This window comes from Drosophila virilis, chromosome X, assembly GCF_030788295.1.
Source record: "Drosophila virilis strain 15010-1051.87 chromosome X, Dvir_AGI_RSII-ME, whole genome shotgun sequence".
NCBI lineage: Eukaryota > Metazoa > Arthropoda > Insecta > Diptera > Drosophilidae > Drosophila > Drosophila virilis.
This window is the reverse complement of record NC_091543.1, coordinates 25,426,894-25,446,953: the sequence shown is the minus strand read 5'-3', so window position 1 is coordinate 25,446,953 and position 20,060 is coordinate 25,426,894. Positions and strand designations below refer to the sequence as shown.

The window sequence follows — 20,060 nt, the reverse complement described above, 5'->3', positions numbered from 1 at the left end:
ATGCTGGTCATGCCCGAGCTTCTGAGAGGTCTCATTGATGAGCAGTCCGCCATTGTCTATCACTACTTGTTTCATAAACAAGACATAGGACCTTACATGGACTCTGCCAGAAAACGCAGACCTGGACCTCACTAAGAATTGGCAAAAACCAAAAGAAGGACGTTCGGTGGGTACTTTAGAAGCTAAGATACGTAGAAGACAGTCAATTATATTATACATTGTATTTCAGATGATGTTTCGGCTTTAACTAAGTGTAGCGATTTATTCTAGAAGTATTTTTGGATACCTTAAAACATAACGATTCTTCTCTGAATCAAAGCTGTGTAAAATCAAAATAAAACAAACAAAAAACCATTAACTAACACCTGAGTTTCATTTCTTTGACAATTCAATATATTATTTCCAGCAGCTAATCCATTATTATGTAGTATGTTTTTTTTTAACCTTTAACATCTATGAAGTTGTTGTAGTTATTGAAATGCTAACAAATGTTTTAACGGGCCAAGTTAGCCTCGCATGATTTTTGGCTTGGCTCATTGTATCGCAACCTTCCCCCAATTCACCCCCTCTAACAGTCAGAGGGGGGCTTTAAATTGTCTGTTTACATTAAATGCATAAATTATGCAAAAGTTGATTTTTTTTTTCTTGTAGTCATAAATTCGCTTTGATTTCGCTCCCGGATTCTGAAGTGGCAATTGTCAAATGCATAAAATATGTCCAACCGAATATATACAGATTTGTTTTGACAAGGCACACACTTGCAGCCAGAAGCCAGAGGGAGAAAAGGTCGGTGAGGGAGAGAGGAGATGTGAAAGGTAGCAGCAGCTTTTCAATTTCGCTTTGTATGCATTTCATTTTTACCGTTTCGTGCGCCGATTTTCCACAATTTTCATGGTTGCCCATTTATCCCATAATGATAATGTCTGTTTTGGGTCATTTATGTTGACTTGCAACCCCCTGACGCACAGTCGCACAGCAATTACATGGAAAACCCACCCCGCGTCTATATATGTATATATAATATGATGCTAGTTTCAGAAGTTTTCATTCGGATCAGAGCATGGTTGACGATGTGATATAATTATCAGTTGTGATCCGTGTTGTTGGCCAAGGCATCTTAGTTATGTTATGCTCCGCCCCCAACCCTTGGGTCATATATTTGCTTTTTTTTTTTAGAGACTCGAGCTCCAACATACATAATTTTGTGACGCCAGCATTGAGGGATAACATTTTTGATGTTCATAATTTTCTTGAAGGTCTCATTCAAAAGTTTTTCAATATTGCGGTCCTTTCTTTTTAGCAATTTATATATTTATTTATTTTTATTTTAAGTTTTCTCCATTTTTTTATTTTAAAACTATTTTTGTATTTTAATGTACTTTGTGTGAACAAATTTGCGAATGCTTGTTTAAAAGCATCTGCAATTATGCAATTCCACCTCCATGAACGAAAAATGCGCGGAAAAGGAGACCATCTGATTGGATTATTCATTGAACACGCATTCATTGAAACATGCAGTTCGATGTAGAAAAGGGAAAACTTGGCCCGTGCAAAGCCGGGTAAGACTCTAGTTAAGCAAATAGTTTGGGTTATATTTTTGATTGAAAGTAGGCCTTGAAAACTTAGTCGTTCGATTTCGTGACTTGAGCTGTGCTAAAGCAGCAGGAATTCAGTTCATTTCTAAACTTTCAGGTGTTCGGACACACGTAGTTTTAATATTAACAGCATACTTTAGTTTTCTTTCGGCTGAATATTAATCTGTATCAATTTTATAAAACCAAATTAATAAGTTCTTCTAAATATTGTTAACGACAAATTTGAGAAAATGGCTTTTTTAAGAAATAAGCCTTCTTTGATAAGCCAATTTATTTCGATGAGGACATGTGAGTATATTAATGTTATATATATATATATTTGTTTTAGTATACTCCAGGGCCTGATGCCATAATATGTTATTCTCTGTTTAGGCACTTTTAACATGCTTTGGTATCGTAATAAATCATTCCGCCAAATATTACCAAAATTTCCATATCCAAATGCTGAAACAATGACACGGCATCAGTTAGTGAAGCCTCGACCTCCGCCAATTTATCCGGATACCCTGGCGGACATTGTGACCAGTAAGATTTTAAAGCCCCAAACGACAAAGTCGTTGCCACCGCCCAAGAAGTATGTTGATTTTTTACGTGATGACGATATGGATGACGAGGATGAGGCAATCATAAAGTGGATAAGGACAAAAGATCCAGTAGTCTTGAAGCAGGTGTCAAAGTTGATACCGGACCTTCAAGAAGCAGCCAAGCCCTCGCTAATGATTTCAGAGATTCCCGCACAAAGCTCCTGCGCCAAGTGCGTGCCAGAAAGTAAAGCAGTTAGCAGCTCAGTATGCCTCGGAGGCAGCAGCAGTAGCAGCAGCAGCAGCAGCAGCAGCAGCAACAACAGCAGCAGCAAGAGCAGCGGCGGCAACTGCAACAACAACACCAGCAGCAGTAGCAGTAAGAGCATCAGCAACAACAATAGCAGCAGTAGCAGCAAGAGCAACAGCTGCAGCAGCAACAATATCAGTAGCAAAAGCAACAACATCAACAGCGGCAGTAGCAAGAGCAGCAGCAGCAGCACTAGCAACATTAACAGCAGTAGCAGCAACAACAAGATCAGCAGCAGCAGCACCAAGAGCAGCAGCAGCAGCAACAACAAGAGCAGCAGCAGCAGCAACAAGAGCAGCAGCAGCAGCAACAAGAGCAGCAGCAGCAGCAACAAGAGCAGCAGCAGCAGCAACAACAAGAGCAGCAGCAGCAGCAACAAGAGCGGCAGCAGCAACAATGACAGCAGCAGCAAAAGCAACAGCAATAGCAATGGCGGCAAGAGCAGCAGCAGCAGCAGCAATAGCAGCAAGAGCAGCAGCAGCAGTGGCAGTAGCAGCGGTAGCAGTAGCAGCGGTAGCAGTAGCAGTAGCAACAGCAACAGCTCAACCAATAATCCAGCTAGGTGGGATCAGCAGCAGCAGCAGCAATTGCATCAATTGCAGCAGCAGCAGCAGAATCATCTGATGCGGCAGCAGTATCAGCTGCAGCAGCAGCAGCAGCAACAATATGAATTGCAGCAGCAGCAGCATCAACCGAGGCAGCTGCAGCAACAACAGCAACACAAACGGCAGCAGCAGCAGCAGCAGGATGATGAGGATGAGGATGAGTATGAGCGCGTCCACGGTCAGCAACAGCAACTGCAACAGCAGCAGCATGCGCAGGAGCAAGAGCCTCGTCAACATTATGAAGAGGGAGAACTTCGTCAACGACGGCCAGAGGAAACGTATTTCGAGAGAGTATTTAAAATTCAGCACGAAAACATGCAGAGAATCCAGGAGAACGACAAAAGAATCAAGATGCATATGGACAATGTGAAAATACAGAAGCGGATACACAAGCTAATGCAGCTACAACAGCAACTCGAAGAAATGGAGCCCATCCCCTATACACCGCACAAGCCTAGAAACTATCAGTTTGCTCATACAAGGAATGATCGAATAGGTTCGCAGTACATCGATGAGCTGCGCCCGATGAGTACAGCCAGCTATACACATCCCATATATTGTGCGCGCTTCAAGCATACACTATCCGATTTTGAGCCATATACCCCAGCGCACGCGGACTCTGACAATGGGGATATGATTGCCAAGAATTACAGCAAATCTATGGACAACATACATCGGAATAGACCTGTCCATCAAGAGCTAAACTCGGCTGTTAGAGAAACGAACAGGGAGTCTGCCATGTATAAATTATGTAAAGGACTCTTGGAAGTCAGAAATAAGAGTACCAAGTATTAATGGCACTCTGCCCTCGACTAGCGGTAAGCTGCACTTAACTTGGAAATATTTGGCGTAAAGGTAATCAAAAGTCCCTCAGATTTTATATGTCTCGTCTATGTGAAGCACTGTTAGCACGCTTTTAAATTATAAGACACTGCGCAAACACACAAACTACATTGCAAGAAAACACTCGTGTAATTCCAAACTACTTATTAAAGTGGCTTACAGCTCCTAATATCGCGTGAAATTGTGAGTCTCATTCAATAAGGTATATTTTAATATATGCATATATGCATAAATATGTATAAAATTTATATATATATATATGTATATCAGATATCTTAACCAATTACAGCATTTGATTGATCTTGATCTTTGTATTTAAGAAAGATCTAATTAAATTACAATATCAAAAAGCTGTAAAGAATGATTCGGTCGAAAAACTGATGTGTGGGAAGAGTATATTATATGGCAAATAAAGAAATAATGGGTCGCATATATATGTTACTAGGGTTCATAGCCCGGCCTTGCCCGTGGCACCTATAAAATAAATTTTCCCAAAAAGCTTTAAACATGTTTTTGAAATCATTTCTGTCAATTAACCACTGTTGCGGGTGGAATTTTCCAAAACGCTGATGCATGTATTCAGTAAGTTTTTATATAGGGCTTTGAATAAAAGTGTAAGGCAAATCGGAAATAACTTAACTTCATACGTCTCAAATGATTTTTTATATAGATTGATATGATTTTGTGCGCGAATTTCCATCAAATATTTGCCACCATTTATACCGAGAAATGGATTTTTCAAAAACTGCGAAACACCCCTCAAGTCAATTTGAACAAAGATCTTTAAAAATGAGAGGCCGATCGGACGGTTACCAAAAAAGTGTCATACAAACGTATCTTGCGATTTTTCTTACAGGTGGAATTTCGTGCATCTTCATCACAAGCCAACTACAGTACAAATTTCAGCTTCCTAGCCTTTACGGTATGGGCTGTGCGTTGATCACCAATCAGGACAAACAGTATAAATAGAAATGACTGTAGCCTGAGTGTGGTATACATGTACATATGTATTTACTTGGCCGAATCTGATATTTCTAGGAATGAGCTAGTATATGCCTTAAAGGATTATCTATGCGCTCCTCTGATTGTGACTCACATTTGCACAATCGAATACATTTATTTCATGCACATCTATAAATAGATATTTAAGGATACCTTTTTGCAAAACTAATTCGTGTCATAATGGTTGTTGGAAATCGTATTCTATTACGGGGCACGCCCCCTACTACATGAGTATCAATGTCAGTGGCAACACGCCCGCTTAGAAGCGGGCATTGTGTGTTCTTTCTACTGTTGAGAAAGTCTTGTGCCGTTTGACATGTCAACTAATCTAACGCGCCAGATGACCTCGTTGCGCCAACGGCACAGAAACGCAGCAACCCTTAACACACACGTGAACTCGGCAGCGTTCGGAGGCAAGCGGCAAGAGCTAACAGCATACACACACACACACACACACACACACACACACACACATACACGCGGAGATCGGGGCCATATAATTAGTGTAATTACCTCAACAGCCTACTAAATTCGAGAAAAATGCAAACAAAAATTAAGAAATCACAACATTTATATCCCCCTGTCAACGAGGCAATGAGGCAATGAATCCACAAGGCTGCTTGCAACAAAAGGAAACTCTATGCCCAATCAATGGGTGTGTGTGCGTGTGTGTGTGTATGTCTCTCTCTGCGTGCGTGTGTGTTGTGTGCGTGTGTGTTGGACCCTTTTTGGCATCGGCCAACTGGCAAACAATTGAGTCGGACATCGACAGGCAGGCAGCATCTAATGACAGGGTGGATTGCAATTTTTCGTTTTAATTTTGAGTTCAGGGCGAGAAATACAGAAATTTTCGCAGTTGTGTTGCATTGTTGGGCGCAGGCTGTCAAGATCCGTTATAAATTGCAGTGGCTGCCACTTCCGCCTCAAGTCTCAGCTAATTGTGCCATACACACACACACACACACACGCTCGCATGATTTGGCAAAATAGAGGAGAAGCGACTCATTAGTCAGTTAGACAAAATGTTGCCACATTCCAACGAAGACCACCAGCCAAAATGCTTATCATCCTGGCCGCTTGTTTATTGCTCCTTTTGCTGCTGTCGCCTGGCTGCGCGTTTACATGGAATCTTGGCGGCGCATCCTTTGATTGCCCCTGCCGCTCACTTGCTGAAAATATTTTGGCTACTGTGCGGCACAAACATAATTAACGCCTAATGATAATATTTTGCCAAGCCATGGGAATGCACAAAGAATACAAGTCGTTTACTCGGGGGAATACATTGGCAGTCTTTGTTTTACAAGAATAATAACTAACCTTTTGCTGAGCAGTACAAATTCTTAGCAATTTTGCAAAATATAATTCAGCATGAATATTTTAAATAAATATTAAATATACATAAACATTTTTTCGAAGACTTAAATTATTAGGTAAGCATGGTCCAGACGTTATTGCGTTATTATTATTACTAGTATTATTATTATTATTTTTTTATTGTTATTGTTATTATTGTTATTATTATGTTATTACGGTTAATATTATTACTTTTTTTTTATATAATGTTTTTATTATAAATATAATTATTTTATCTATAATTTATTGTAGTTTTAAACAATATTAATATCTTTTTAATAGCACTGGCGTCTATAGCCCTACTCTAAGATATTACTGCAACCATGCCTTAGCCTGGAGCTGGAACCGAAATCTTCTTCTAGTTGCCTTCGAAAATACAATTTCGTAAATTACCTAAATATTTGCCATGCAGCAGTATGAAGCGGAATATAATTATTTCGCTGGACATTTTCTCGTCATGGTAAAGTGAACAGATCCCGATGTTTTCTTCGGCTCAGCCGAAAGGCCGAAATTTCTGCTTTTCTCCAATTTCCAGGTTACATAATCTCTGTTGTGATCCCTATCATAAATTCGCCTGCACGCGTCATAAAATTGTTGCTTGCTTTTTAAGGAAAACACAACGGAAAAAAAGGAAACTCAAAACAATGCAACTCGAGCTAAAAAATAATAAAATAAGATAAAAAAAACAGTAAAAAATGATGCAAATGGTGTTCGCAGTTTTACGTAATATTCAGGACTGTTCTGCTGTTTTTTTTTTCTCGCGTATTTCTCGGACATTTTTTACGCTCGCGTTTGATGCAACTTTGCTGCATTTTGTGTTTTTTTTTTATGACACGGCCGCGCAGCGCGCACCTCCATTTGTGGCAGTCCTTTGTTAGCGGTTCCTTAATTTTGTTGCGTCCAGTTTTATGAGCCAGTGGAACTTCTAGTTGCGTGCAGTTTTCTTCTCTTTTTTATGTTGTTCAGTTTTTTAGGTTGACACGCGGCGATCGCGGATTCGCGGAAAGAACACCGCACGGCTTTTATGGCTTACGTAATATTACGATCCCGGCGAGCAACGCCGGGCTTCGCTGTAACTATTATCGAGCCAGCCAGTGGCCAGACAAGAGCGGAGCAGCCGCAACAGCTGTGGCAAGAAAAGCGCATTGATGCTGCACAATGTCCTGGACAACTAAACAACTGGACACGCACACATATATAGAGCGTAATATACACACACACACACACACACACACACACACACACACACACACACACACGTACACGTACACATACTCGCACACACGGGTTACAATTGGCACTCCAGATTTTGGCTTCCGGGGTGGCCTCAGCCTCAGCCGCAGGCTGCTGCTGCTGCTGCTGCTGCTGCTCATCTATTGACTTTGTGTCAAATTGAGTTATTCAAATGTCAGGACTCGCACACACACACACACACACACGCACACACTCGCACGCGCACACACAAAGCTACACGCACATGGGCACATTTTGATAATGCGCTTTGGTACATAATTCTCAATTGATATCCTGTTGCGTTGTTTTTACAAAATATTTACCTTTCTCATAATTGAAGTGTCTGTGCCGAGTGACGTGCCACATCCTTTAGCATCCTGGCGTGCAATTTTTCAGCCATTTGTGCATGCTTCGCTACCCCGCCAGTCCTGCCTCCCTCTTTGTCTCTCTCTCTCTCTCTCTCTCTGTTTTGGTCCTGCTCTGGCTTTGTAGAATTCGAGACTTGCTGCCGCTCCTGCCTTTTCACGCTTCTCCGCACGCTGCTGCCCCGCGCCACTGTGGCAAATGGCCTCCAGCGTCTTTCACAGCGGACGCACTGCACCCTGCTGCCCCGAAGTGCCCGCTGAAACGGCCGCTGCCGCTGCTGCTGCTGCTGCTGATTATGTTGTCGCCGTTGAGCCGAGTCGAGAGCGCGATGCACTTGCCGCACGGGCAAAGTCTCCCGTCGTTCGACCCCGTAAATGAGAAACGCTCCTTGGGTTGGCTCAGCTCGCTCCGGCACCATTCACAAAAACACAGTCCACACAAAAACCAGAGGAAGAATAAAATGCAAAAAAAAAAAAGAGAAAAAATTTGAAAGAAAACACAGCAAATGCAGCCAAAAATTTGCACTAATTGTTCTCATTAGGTTTGCCCCGGAGCAGTGCGTGTGGTCAGCTGGCAAATGAAGTCCTGGAGTCGACAAAGTTGCTTTGTCACCTGCAAATGATGCTGGCTGGCATCGTGTCCACACAGCCATTATCAATGGACCACGGGCCACTTGAGGATCGTAGGCATACAAACTGGGTGGCATGTAACAAACGGTGGCTGCAACAATGCTTGCCACACTTTGTCAATGATCAATGTGATCTCTACATCTCTACACAGCAATTCCATTTATTGAGACATCAATGTTCCAGATGCTCAAGAATCTGTGTATATATTTTTGCAAGTATAAGGCATATGCAGAGACAATGCAAACATACTCTAGTTACATATGAACATATATGTACATACATACATATATATTTACTAGGGGAAATTACCCGACGTCGGTCGGCTCAAAAAAGCATCAGCTTATGCATCAAATTGTGTTTCTTCCGGTTCCACTAGATGGGAGCTGCTCAGCTCCCTTTTTTAGCCAGCTGAACTCTTAGCTCGGCTCACTTAAGTCTGTTTATAATCGTGCATTAGACAAATCTGTGCCACACACGGGGCTAATACGCAGCGCAGCTTAACTGATCGAGCATTTGACACGTTTCACGTTTCCCCAACCAAAGGACTCGAGCTGCGAATTAAACTTTGCGAAACGAGCCAAAGCGAAAGTTTTGTCAGGGCTCAGACGCGACGCAATGTCACATGCCCAAAAAATCAAATAGATAAATTGCGGGTATTTGGGTGCACCAGACGAAGACACGTGCAGGAGTCACATATGGAGTGGGGGCGGGCGGTCTGCTCTGCTCTGTTCTGTTCTGGTCTGGTTTGGTTTTTTCAGTCAACCCTTTCGGAGAGCAAATAAATTGGCATTATTAAACGCGCGCTTGCAGGGCTCAGTGAAAATTGATTATTGACAAAAGCGCATTAAGCGGCGTTTTATGTGAGTTGATTTTTATTCCTTGGCAGGAATGGATGCGCATATTAAGGTTCTTGATGTGGTAGCTCGTTGTCCTTGAAATCCTTTGAGCAACCACCAAAAGCCGCCACAGCGTCGGCCAGCAACTTTTTCGAGCGACATCAGAATTCACTTTAATTTCTTGGGCTTGCATTAATGATGACAGCACGAGGGCGCGACAGGATAAGTACACGCCCCCATCCGGTTTTCAAGCATAATTGATCAAGTCGCAAGTGCTGCAACCCAGAGTCTCCACATAATCAATTTTAAATGCTTAGCAAGTGTTAGCTAAAGGTGTTGCAAGGGACCTGAAAGGATACACAGACACAGTTAGTTGATTTAATGGCGCAGCAGCTGAAAGAACATCTACTAAGCTTATAAATATTTGAGTACTCTTGCATTAGATGATAATATGGACACAATTGTATTTCTCATTTCCTAGCAAACACAATTTGATGTTATTTATATACTTTCCTTAAAACCTGCCAACATTTAGAAAATTCTAACAGCAGAACGCATGGAAGTTTCGTAAATATATCATTTTATCATTTGAGGCCTTCTATCGAGTTCCAGAAGGTTGCTTAACATTTATTTTTGATGTTTGATGAATGCTTGACCCCAAAAATTATAAGGACCAAACCTATGGTAAGTTTTGGAGCATTTAAATGAACCCTGAATACCTTAAGCCGACACGTAAAGCGGTTAAATTAAGGGTTAAGCAAAGTGTTCCGCTTTTCTTAAAATGTTTAAAAACAGCTTGGGTTAAACAACATTTTTTTGCATAATCAAAAATTTGTCAATATATATTCAATATAACACATCGATCATAATGCTTTGACGAAGCATTGCTTCGAACCTTAAAGTGAAACATCGCGAATTTCTATTAGATATAGATAATAGATAGATATAGATAACTTATCATATATATATATATATACATATTCATATGATCATATATGTATTTGTTGACATTCCGAGCGGGTTGAGCTACTGCTGTTCGGTGTACGCTATACTCGACTAATTTCGTTTAAATCCTTTGCAGGCAGCTAGATTTTCATGCCCACTAATCCGGCCGAGTTTTACGGGTGCGGGTGCGGCGGCGGGCGGATTGAAACGAGCTGCCAACGGCGAACAATGGCATCATCTATAAAATGACAATTGCAAACAACAATGACGACAATCGCGGCAAGGACAAACAGTAGTGTTGCCGCCGTTGTACTGGCCAGGTCGCTCGGTTTGGCTGCCTGCCTGGCCTGGGCTGAGCTTGGCTGTACGGGTGCCTGGTTCACTCCTTTTCCAATCCTTTTTGGCCCTTTGGGCACATTCTATTCATAATTAGTTGCAGGCAATTAAGAGACTCTCGCGGTCGCTCACAAGGCTAAGGATCTGCGCAAACTGTGTCCTGGTGGGCGTCTGGCCACTGCCCAGTTAAAGTTACAATTCCAGCAGCAACAGCAGCAGCAGCATCGGGACCAGGACACTCGCTCTCGTATCGGGCACGCATGTGCGTTTGCAATTTGTTTATTTTGAAAACAAGCGACACCCCTTTCCCCTGAGGCGAGGGTCACTGATCCGCGCTTTAATCCTTTGACTTTCGGCTCAGCCCGACACTTGGCTTAGTGCGAATCGTTTGCTGCCAATGCTGGTTAACTGGCTGGCTAGCTGGCTGGCTGGTTTCTTGGCCTTTTCCGGAAAGTGTGGCTTACTTTGGTTCCGCTATCCAAAGTTGTTAATTAACATTTGCGCGCATCGCCAGTTAAGCTGCCTGCCGGCCACGCCCTACAAATACGTACGTGCTAGGGGCGTTTGTTGTTTCCCTCGAAGCCCCGGGCGAGCGATCGATTCGCTCATCAGGCGACATCGGGCGAGACGGGGCGAGTCCAGGGAAGGGGTTTAGTTATAATTAACTGACTTTAGACGCGCCTCGCGCCCTTCAGTTGAGCCACTGATCCGCTCTCACCTTGGCTCTCCTCTATGTGTGTGGCCGTGCATGTTGCATGTGGCAAACTTAAAAACAAGTAAGAGGTTCTAGTCGGGAGCTCCCGACTAGGGGATACCCTGAACCCTCTTCTTCCAACATCAAATGCATATATATATTCTATTTTAAATGCAACATATCATGTTTCGTGACTCTAGCTCTTATTATTTACCAAAATTGCCCAAAAAACAGAATATCGATATCGATTTTTATCGATTGCTTGGAAACGGAGTAATTTATCGATTATCGGAAACAAACTCGATCTGCGCAGGCACTGGGAGCACCTACATTTAAAATTTCTATAGCTCTTATATGTTCTGAGATCCTTGCGTTCATACATACGGACGGACGGACGGACGAACGGACAGACAGACGGACAAGGCTAGATCGACTCGGCTATTGATGCTGATCAAGAATATATACACTTTATGGGGTCGGAGATGCTTCCTTCTGCCGGTTACACACATTTGGATTTTGCACAAATATGATATACCCGGTTTTTTGGTCAACAACATTTTTCAACCCATCGATGTTCAATTTGTTTGAAAGCCAATTGATGGTAGGGATCCGTACGCATTCAAAAAGGTATAACATTTAAAACTCAGACATTATTTACCCGAGATATTAAAAGAAATCATCGAAAAAGTTTCGATTTTCGCACCGAAAAAAATCGTGATGATTTGGAAGGTCATATCTCCGCGCGGAGTTATGTCGTTTTGGAACGTCATATCTCCCCGCGGAGCTATTACCTGAGATATTAAAAAAAAATCATCGAAAAAGTTTCGATTTTCGCCTCGTGATGATTCGGAAGGTCATATCTCCGCGCGGAGTTATGTCGTTTTGGAACGTCATATCTCCCCGCAGAGCTACTACCCGAGATATTAAAAAAAAACCATCGAAAAAGTTTCGATTTTCGCACTGACCTCGATTTTGAAAAAAACGTGATGCTTCTTACATTTTCGAATTGAGTATATGTGAATTTTTGCTTGAGTGCAGGATATCTGCTGGTCGAGCATTTGCGACTCTTCTTTTCACAGATTTATATGCGCTTTTCGAAATGCAATCGGTCTTCTTTTCTTTTTCATATATGGTATTATTGTTATTAAATATTGCGATTGCCGTGGAAATGCCCCTAGAAACCAGAAGCCGATGCCTAAACCGAAAATACCGAAAGCCGTGCGACGAGTGTCAAATTAATTAAAATGTCAGCAAAATATGTTCAATTGTTGTTTGTTGCACGCTGTTGGGAGATGGATGACAGTTGCCTCCACGCCTGGCCACGACTTTTGGGCTAACTGTCAAACTGCATTGACAATATTGGCATTTCCAGGCACACAGCTAGGCGGACGGGACACAGGAAGAGCCCCCGCCCTAAGCAGCCGGACGACCCCTGTCCAAGAGACTCTCCCTCCCTCTCTCTCTCTGTCCACCCAGATAAGACCCATTCCGTTGTCATATTTTCAATTTCGATATTCGCACGGGCTGCTGCTGGTGCGTGTTTTGTTAACTACCCGGCCTGCCCGGTCTACCCGCTGCCCGCTCGTAATCTCATACGTTATACAGGCCGTAACCCCCGTCAATAGTTTTGAGGGTTGCCGTTAATGTGCATTTGACATTTGTGAAATGAGAATCTGGGCAAATGATTCGGATTTATCGCAAATTTGTCGAGCGATTTATGTCGATTTACATGAGTGCCAAATGCCAAGTGGCCACTTGAGGACGGCAGCCAACAGCGGCCAACAGCAACAACAGCTACAGGAGGTCCTTTTGTGATACCAGCTGAGGTTGAGCAGTCGACGGCGAATTGTTGCCAAATGTGGGCCAACAATTTGTGCACTCAAAAATGATTTTGAACAATGTCAAGACGACACGAATCTGCGACTCAATGAACAATCAATGGATCTTGAAAGAAACTCGAAGACTTCAATTATTTCCGAGCCGAATATCTTGAGATGTTTTTGTTTTCGCGAGCCGAATTCCTTTGACCACCATTTTTAAGATGTTGCTTGACTTTAACAAATCTTTCTATATTTAATAATCGCAGTAAGCATTTAATCAACAGACCAACTAGTTTAAGGGTGTATTGTTTTTGTGCACATGTATGAAACACGCAGAAGGAAGCAACTATGACCCTATAAAGTTTTTGATCAACATCAAAAGACGAGTTGAGCTAGCCATGTCCGCCTGTCTAGCCGTCCGTCTATCTGTCCGCAAGGATTTCAGAACCTATAATAGTTAGTGAAATTTTGAGAGTATGTCCTCCTAGTGCCCGCGCAGTACGAGTTTGTTTCGATAACTTGCTCCGTTTTCAGGTATGGAAATGCGGACTAGAGATTGTCTGCGCTTTGGCTTGGGGCTCGAACCCACTCGCCGTCTTGAGGCTCAGCTCATGAAAGTGTGTTGACTCAAACCTGAATCCATGTTTTAGTTTAAAGCGTGGTTTGTCATATATTTTTGAAAGCTTAAGCGTTTTTTATCTAATAATTATAATTCTACTGAGAATAACAGTAGATATTTTCATATACAAGATACGAGATACATTTTTGTCGCTCTGATCATTATTTCTTATTTATTATTATGTCTCAATTATCTACCATTATAAATAATATTTTATTTTCTGGCTTTGTTGTGTGAACAGTTCTAAAATTTCTTTTGTATTCTTCCATTGCATGAAATATTATTCCTGTTCCATGATACACAAAGAAATTTAAAAAAATATATATCTATTCTGGTTCTATGTTTAAAACGCGTTAAAAATCATTTATTTGCCATAAGAAATTGTTAATTTGAAGCAGCCAGCCATTCGTTGCTAACATATATATATATATATATATATATATATATATATATAGCAAGCCATAAAAATTTGCAAAAAGCACAACAAAACAAAGAACAACAAACAGTCCAAAGGCGTAAAAAACAATAGGCTAGAAAGGATGTAGAAGTCGCAATCTCCCTCTCTCTCTCTCGCTTTTTTCCGTCTCCCTCTAGTGTAGCCCTCCACGGCGTGGGTGTCGCGTCATGCATGAGCGAATCCTTCCTGCCCTCGCCCGAATGTCCTTTATGCCCGGCCGCGTGTTCGCTTATGGCGAAAAAATACTTTACAACCGCCTTTGGAGTTTTGAAGTCGGCGTCAACATTAAAAAGGCAAGTGTTCATATTCGCGAAGTGTATGTGCGACTGTGTGTTTGGGTGTGTGTGTGTGTGTGCGTGTATTAGTGTGTGCCTTAGTGTGGGTTGGTTGGCTGGCTGCATTCGGGCGAAGGAGTTGGATTCCTTGTCTTGCTCGTTGTCGGTTTTGCAATTGTTGGGCTTGCTGAATGCGCCATAAAAACGTCAACGGAATTCGCAATCGCAATCACCTTTTGTGTTGTTTGAGTGTCGTTCGTTGTTGTTTGTTGTTGTTGTTGGTTGTTGTTTGTTGTTGCTGGAATGCAAACAAATGACAGCAGCAAGGACGTTGCTGACAAAGCCAAACGCGAATATGTCAGCGGGCAATTCAAGAGAGGGTGTTGGCTGTGTGTGTGTGTGTGTGTGTTTTTTTTTTGTATATTTATTTATTTTCTGGAGCGGGCCAGGACTTGCAGCCGGAAAGGATTATTTTGCAAAAGACGGGCACAGTAAATAAATCGGCAAGAACAACTCGATATTCCGAGCAAGTCAAAGTGTGTATACCCTAGAAGTGTTAAATGTTATTATCAGTGGGAAGAGCTCTGTAGTACAAACAGATCCCTAAACTTTGTCCATTACTAGATACTAGATACTCTTTTATTTGTAATCAATAATCAAAATCAAAAATATGCCAATAAATGAGCACAAAGTACATAAACAAAAAATTTAAGTAGATGATCGTAAAAATGCGTATTCGTGTTTACAGATGTAGAGTTCGAATGGGTTGGTCTGATTTAATACGAATGTGAATGTATAAGAATCAAATTTGAAGATGAAAAACAGTATCAAACAAATTATACGAATAATCAAATCAATATTCGAATGTGAAAAGATCTATACTCATTTGAGCACAGTTTATTTATTTACTTAAGACATCGAGTTATATTCTTGATGTTCATCTACTTAAGACATTCATGCTCTTCGGCATGAAAACAAAAAGTTTTCACTTAGATATATTATTATATTATATTGAATATTATGTTTGAATGAATACAATAATAGCCACTTTATGTTTTGGTGATGAGTCTCAGCTCGAGTTGGTTTAAGTTTTTAAAATGTTCAAATTCAATGATTAGAGTTTGATGCTTATGTGCTAATTCTGAGTCTTATATCTGAGTTTCTCTCCAAAGTCTTTCATTTTGAATCGAACCACTTTTCAAAAATTATAACTCGGCATGAGTTTTGGTTGCATTGTGTGCATCTCGTTGGTTTCAAGGCTTAAAAATGTTTCAATTGAGAATTATAAACTCAGTTTGCCAAAAAAGTTATTCACATTGAACTGTCGGCTTAGTTTTTGGTTCGGCTGTTCTTTGGGTTGGCTTCAAGTTGCATAGCAATAAGTAAATTGGAACTGCGGGTTGGAACCGGTGCGGCCTTCAGTCGCTGGTTCAACTCTTTAACAAAAGCTTTGCCTTTGCTGATTGAACCTGGTCGCCTTCTTGCTTTCGGGTCCCACTTCCACGCGTACAAGCCGTTAACCTTTTTGATTGCTTGCGCCGTGTTTGACAAATAAAATGTCAAATTATTAACACAACATTGTTGTGCTTGTAGCTTGATTTTCGCTGCCTTTTGCTGCTGTTCTGTTTGCTGTGGCTTGCCGTTCCGTTCCGTTCCGGTAACCCCGCAAGCAGCATGTTGGGGTAAGTTGGCAAACAATCGCCTAACTCCCCGCCTCGGCTAACCCCACGCCCAATTACATGCAACCGGAGCCCAGTGGGAACATGTGTATAGGGTAAAAATCGCGACATATTGCCAATAAACAGCAGGTGGCGCTGACATTGTAAATGAATTGCAAAAAGAGAAAACCACTCTCCCTCTCCCTCTCCCTCTCTCTCTCTCTCTCTCTCTCTCTCTCTCTCTCTCTCTCTCTGTTTCTCTGATCCTGGCGGACATAAAAAACAATAACCGATATGGCTAACCGAGTTCCATAAAACACTGCTCCAGTTTTCTGACCAGCTTTTAGTGCATCTTTAGTTCTATTTTTTTTGTATGTTTTTTGTTCTCTAGTTTTTTTTTTTTCTAAATAAATTTGTTCTTTTTTGAGTCATTTTTATGGTGTTATGCAAAAAACCAAAACTAGATCTGGAGGATTAGTCAGGCAGCGGAGAGCGAAGTGCCATAAACGTGGCCACCACCCGCCTAAATTAGTTTGAAATGCGGACGATAATCATATCCTCGCTGGCCTTTTGCATAATCCAGCGCAGGAATTTTATGAGAGCTAAACAAGAAGCAGAGACTGCAGAAAAAAAAAAAACAAACTGAAGAATAAAAATGTTGCACGAGAAAAAATTCTGTGGATTTTTATTATGGCACATGCAAAAAAGTAGAACACCGCACAGCGGGTCGAGCGGGCGGACTACAATTGTGCGTGCGAGTGTGTGTGTGTGTGTGTGTGTGTGTGTGTGATGTCCTGCGAGGTGCTGAGTGTTACGTAAGCATTCTGCAAGGATGCCGCTTTACGATGCATGCCCTGCTCTCGTTTTACACCGGCTTAGGTAATTTTTAGGCCAATTTTTTGTGCACGCCCCGCGGCCTCTGGCCAGGATCGCGCCTACTTTTGTCTGTTCGCATGCAATGAATGAAGCGAACTAACAAAAAGACGAAAAAATAAAGAAAGAAAGAAAAATGAAGAAGAAAATGCAAATTATTACGCAAGTTCTGGCTGTCGCCGTTTCCAGGAAACTTGAGCAATGTTTTTGTTGTTTTTTTTCCTGCTTTGTTTTTTGGTGCTCGCTATTTTACGCATTTTTCGCAATTTTCGCACAATTTGTAGGTCATTTTGCAGATCTCTCTAGCGAAGATTTATGAGCCTCAAATGAGCCGGGCCCTGGGCCTCGGCCTGACCTGATCTAGATTTAGAAATAAATATACATAATTTTTATGATTTTTTTTAACAAGCTCATAAAAGACGGTCCATCTTTTTGCCAGGTTGACTTTTCGGCATAATTAAGTCGGGAACTGTCGAGCAACTACCCGGAATCGATCGACTCGCTGTTTGTCTGCCTTTTGTTGGGCCAACGAAAAAAATGGAAACTAACGCAACTGCACAAAAAACAGCACTAAAAATTGGTCAAAAAACTGGAGTAGAATTTTTATGCGCCCCTCGGGCCGACATTGTGGCTCGTCTCTACTGTTTGTCATTGGGATTTGTTCTCAATATTTGCTTATTTTCCGACACGCATTTACTATTTTGTTTTTTGTTTTGTTTTGTTTTTGTTTTTGTTTTTTAATCTTGCGGTCAGCTGACACAAACAAATGTTGACATGGAAACACAGTCGGAGGCAGCGGGAAACGTTTTTTTGGTCTCTGAGATTTTGATAAAATTAAAAAATTGTATGCATCTCACATTTGATCAAACTATAACTACAATCCTAACTATTCGAAAGACTATTCGCGACAACAAAAGAAATTATATTAAATATTAAATAGATCTTATAAGCTCTTCTGTCTTAAGAAGTTGGCGAAGCAGTTGTGAGTTTTAAGAGTCAATCAAAAGCATGTATTTTACTTTTTTTTTTTTAAATTTACATTTATAACATTAATTAATACTTTAATAATTATTAATATTATTTAAGCATGAAATATGATCATAAAAAGATTCAACATCAATTCAATAAAATCTGCTTCTTTCTTTGCTTGAAAATGTCTCTTTATTTTTCTTTGCCTTTTTCTTAAAATGTTTTCAATAAATTTCTGCCCATTCTTCTTAGCTTAAAAGAGAAGGCAAGAGTTTACAAAAAATATCCCAGTTAATACTTATTTATTTACCAAGGTCTGCCTGTTACTTTTCTTAAGTTGAAAATGTTAAAACATCTTAGTTAATAATAATATATGTTCTTCAATATCCAAACCCGTCTCTTTCTTTGCTTTAACAGAAGTCTGGAAATGCTGTTGACAATATCTAACTTAAAAATACCTTCGAGTTGATTTGTACCTGCGTCTCTTTTGGGAAATTGATTTGCTTAAACCAAATAACCAAATATAGAAGATAATACTGAAGCATTAAGCATCAAACTAGATCAAATCTTGGGCACGACGTTATTTATTTATTAAGAAGGGGAAGAATATGTTCAGTTCATAAGAGACCTGCAGCGGTTGACAAACTCAGACTTAGCCATCTTACTACTTACCTTGTTATTCTGGCCAAATAATCAAATTATAAGCAAAAGTGTTTCCCTGTTGAAGAGATTTTAAATAAAACATAAACAATTTTAAATCTTAAATTGTCCATCATTTGATATATATTTGAGTGTTATAAGCGATAATTGTTCTTGCCAAATGCCCCTTTGGACTCAATTTATGGCCAACAACTTTTCGCAGCATGCTTTATGGCTGTGCCCTGTGCGCGGCTGTGTTTGTTGTTGTAAATAAAGTTCCCGTTTTTATTGGACTTATTAAATTGCTTCTATTTTAAACGATAAAAGTTAATCAAGCATTTTTGGTTAAGCCAATATTTTTTTAGCGGTTTCATGTATGGTTATATGTGGTTATGTGTGTGCGAGTGTGTGTGTGTCTCGCTGTGTGCGTGTTGACCAATAACCAACCACGGTTAACCAGACAAAAGGCCACAAAAATGCCACGAAAATCCCAAACTAAAATGCACACAAACAACAACACCCCACACTTAGCCGGGCAGCTAGTCTGAGCGAAAGAGAGAGAGAGAGAGAGAGCGAGCGAAAGGTGCGAGAGCGAGAAAGAAAGAGATATTCAGGCAGCTGGAGATATAGTGTGGCCGAGAGTGAGATAGCCAATGCCTAGCCAGCGACAGCGAGCGCAAGAGTGAAAGGGAGAGGGAGAGAGAGCGTGCCCCAACTGGGTTGGAGAGCAGAAACTGCGCAGCGATGGCGCCCCACAAATATAAATACAAGGCAATTATGCATATGAGTTGACAACTTCCAGCACAGGAGGCTGCCATGTGGCACAAATTGTAATGGGGGTAGGGCGGGGTAGGGGTAGGGGTAGAAGCGCTTACCTAGCTGATTGTTTAACCCCAATTGATGGGACCTTGAGTTTGTGTGGCATGGGGCAGGGAGGGGGCGCCCAACACTTGGGAAGTGTCAATAATGACTCTTTAACGCTGCCTTTTTATACGGCCGCCCGACTCAACCCCTCTCTCCAGCAAAACAGTTACTCTCGCATTCTACTTCGCGCTCACTCTCTCTCTAACTCTCTCTTTCTCTCTCGCTCTCTCTCTCTCTCACACTCTCTCTGTCTCTCTTTCCCGCATGCGGCCGATAAAGTTACGACGACTTTGGCCAAAAATACAAACCAACAAACCGCGTTTTGATTTGCAACCCTTAAAAAGCTCTAAGACAGCCACCGGAATAACCAGAGAAAAACCAAAAAGTGGGTGGAAAGTCGGTTTCGGGCAGCCGCTGCCGCTGCCGCTGTCAAAGCCAAAGCCAAAGCCAAACTAGTTTTGCGGCAGCCCAACTCGACAACAACAGCAACGAGCAGCTTGCAGGGGTGGGGTTACGGCAGCGACAACCCCTCGTGCACGCGGGTTCGGCCCTTGCAAAAAAAAAAAACTAAAAAAAAAAACAAAATAACAAAAAAGAAAAGCAACAACAACAACAACT

At 41.4% G+C, this 20,060-nt stretch overlaps 1 protein-coding gene across 2 annotated transcripts; it reads left to right on the top strand.

The window, feature by feature from the left end:
* Positions 1–1,685: 1,685 nt before the first annotated feature.
* LOC6631956 (uncharacterized protein DDB_G0283357) lies at positions 1,686–4,380 on the top strand. Of its 2 annotated transcripts, XR_011416758.1 has the most exons (4): positions 1,686–1,883; positions 1,968–3,849; positions 3,906–4,076; positions 4,164–4,380. XR_011416758.1 is itself a non-coding variant. In XM_070209319.1 (2 exons), the coding sequence occupies exons 1-2, from the start codon at positions 1,826–1,828 to the stop codon at positions 3,824–3,826; spliced, it is 1,917 nt and encodes a 638-aa protein (XP_070065420.1). In that variant the 5' UTR covers positions 1,686–1,825; the 3' UTR covers positions 3,827–3,917. The 2 variants fall into 2 exon arrangements, 1 of the variants encoding a protein (XP_070065420.1); XM_070209319.1 differs by lacking the exon at positions 4,164–4,380 and having other exon boundaries at positions 1,968–3,917.
* Positions 4,381–20,060: the final 15,680 nt, after the last annotated feature.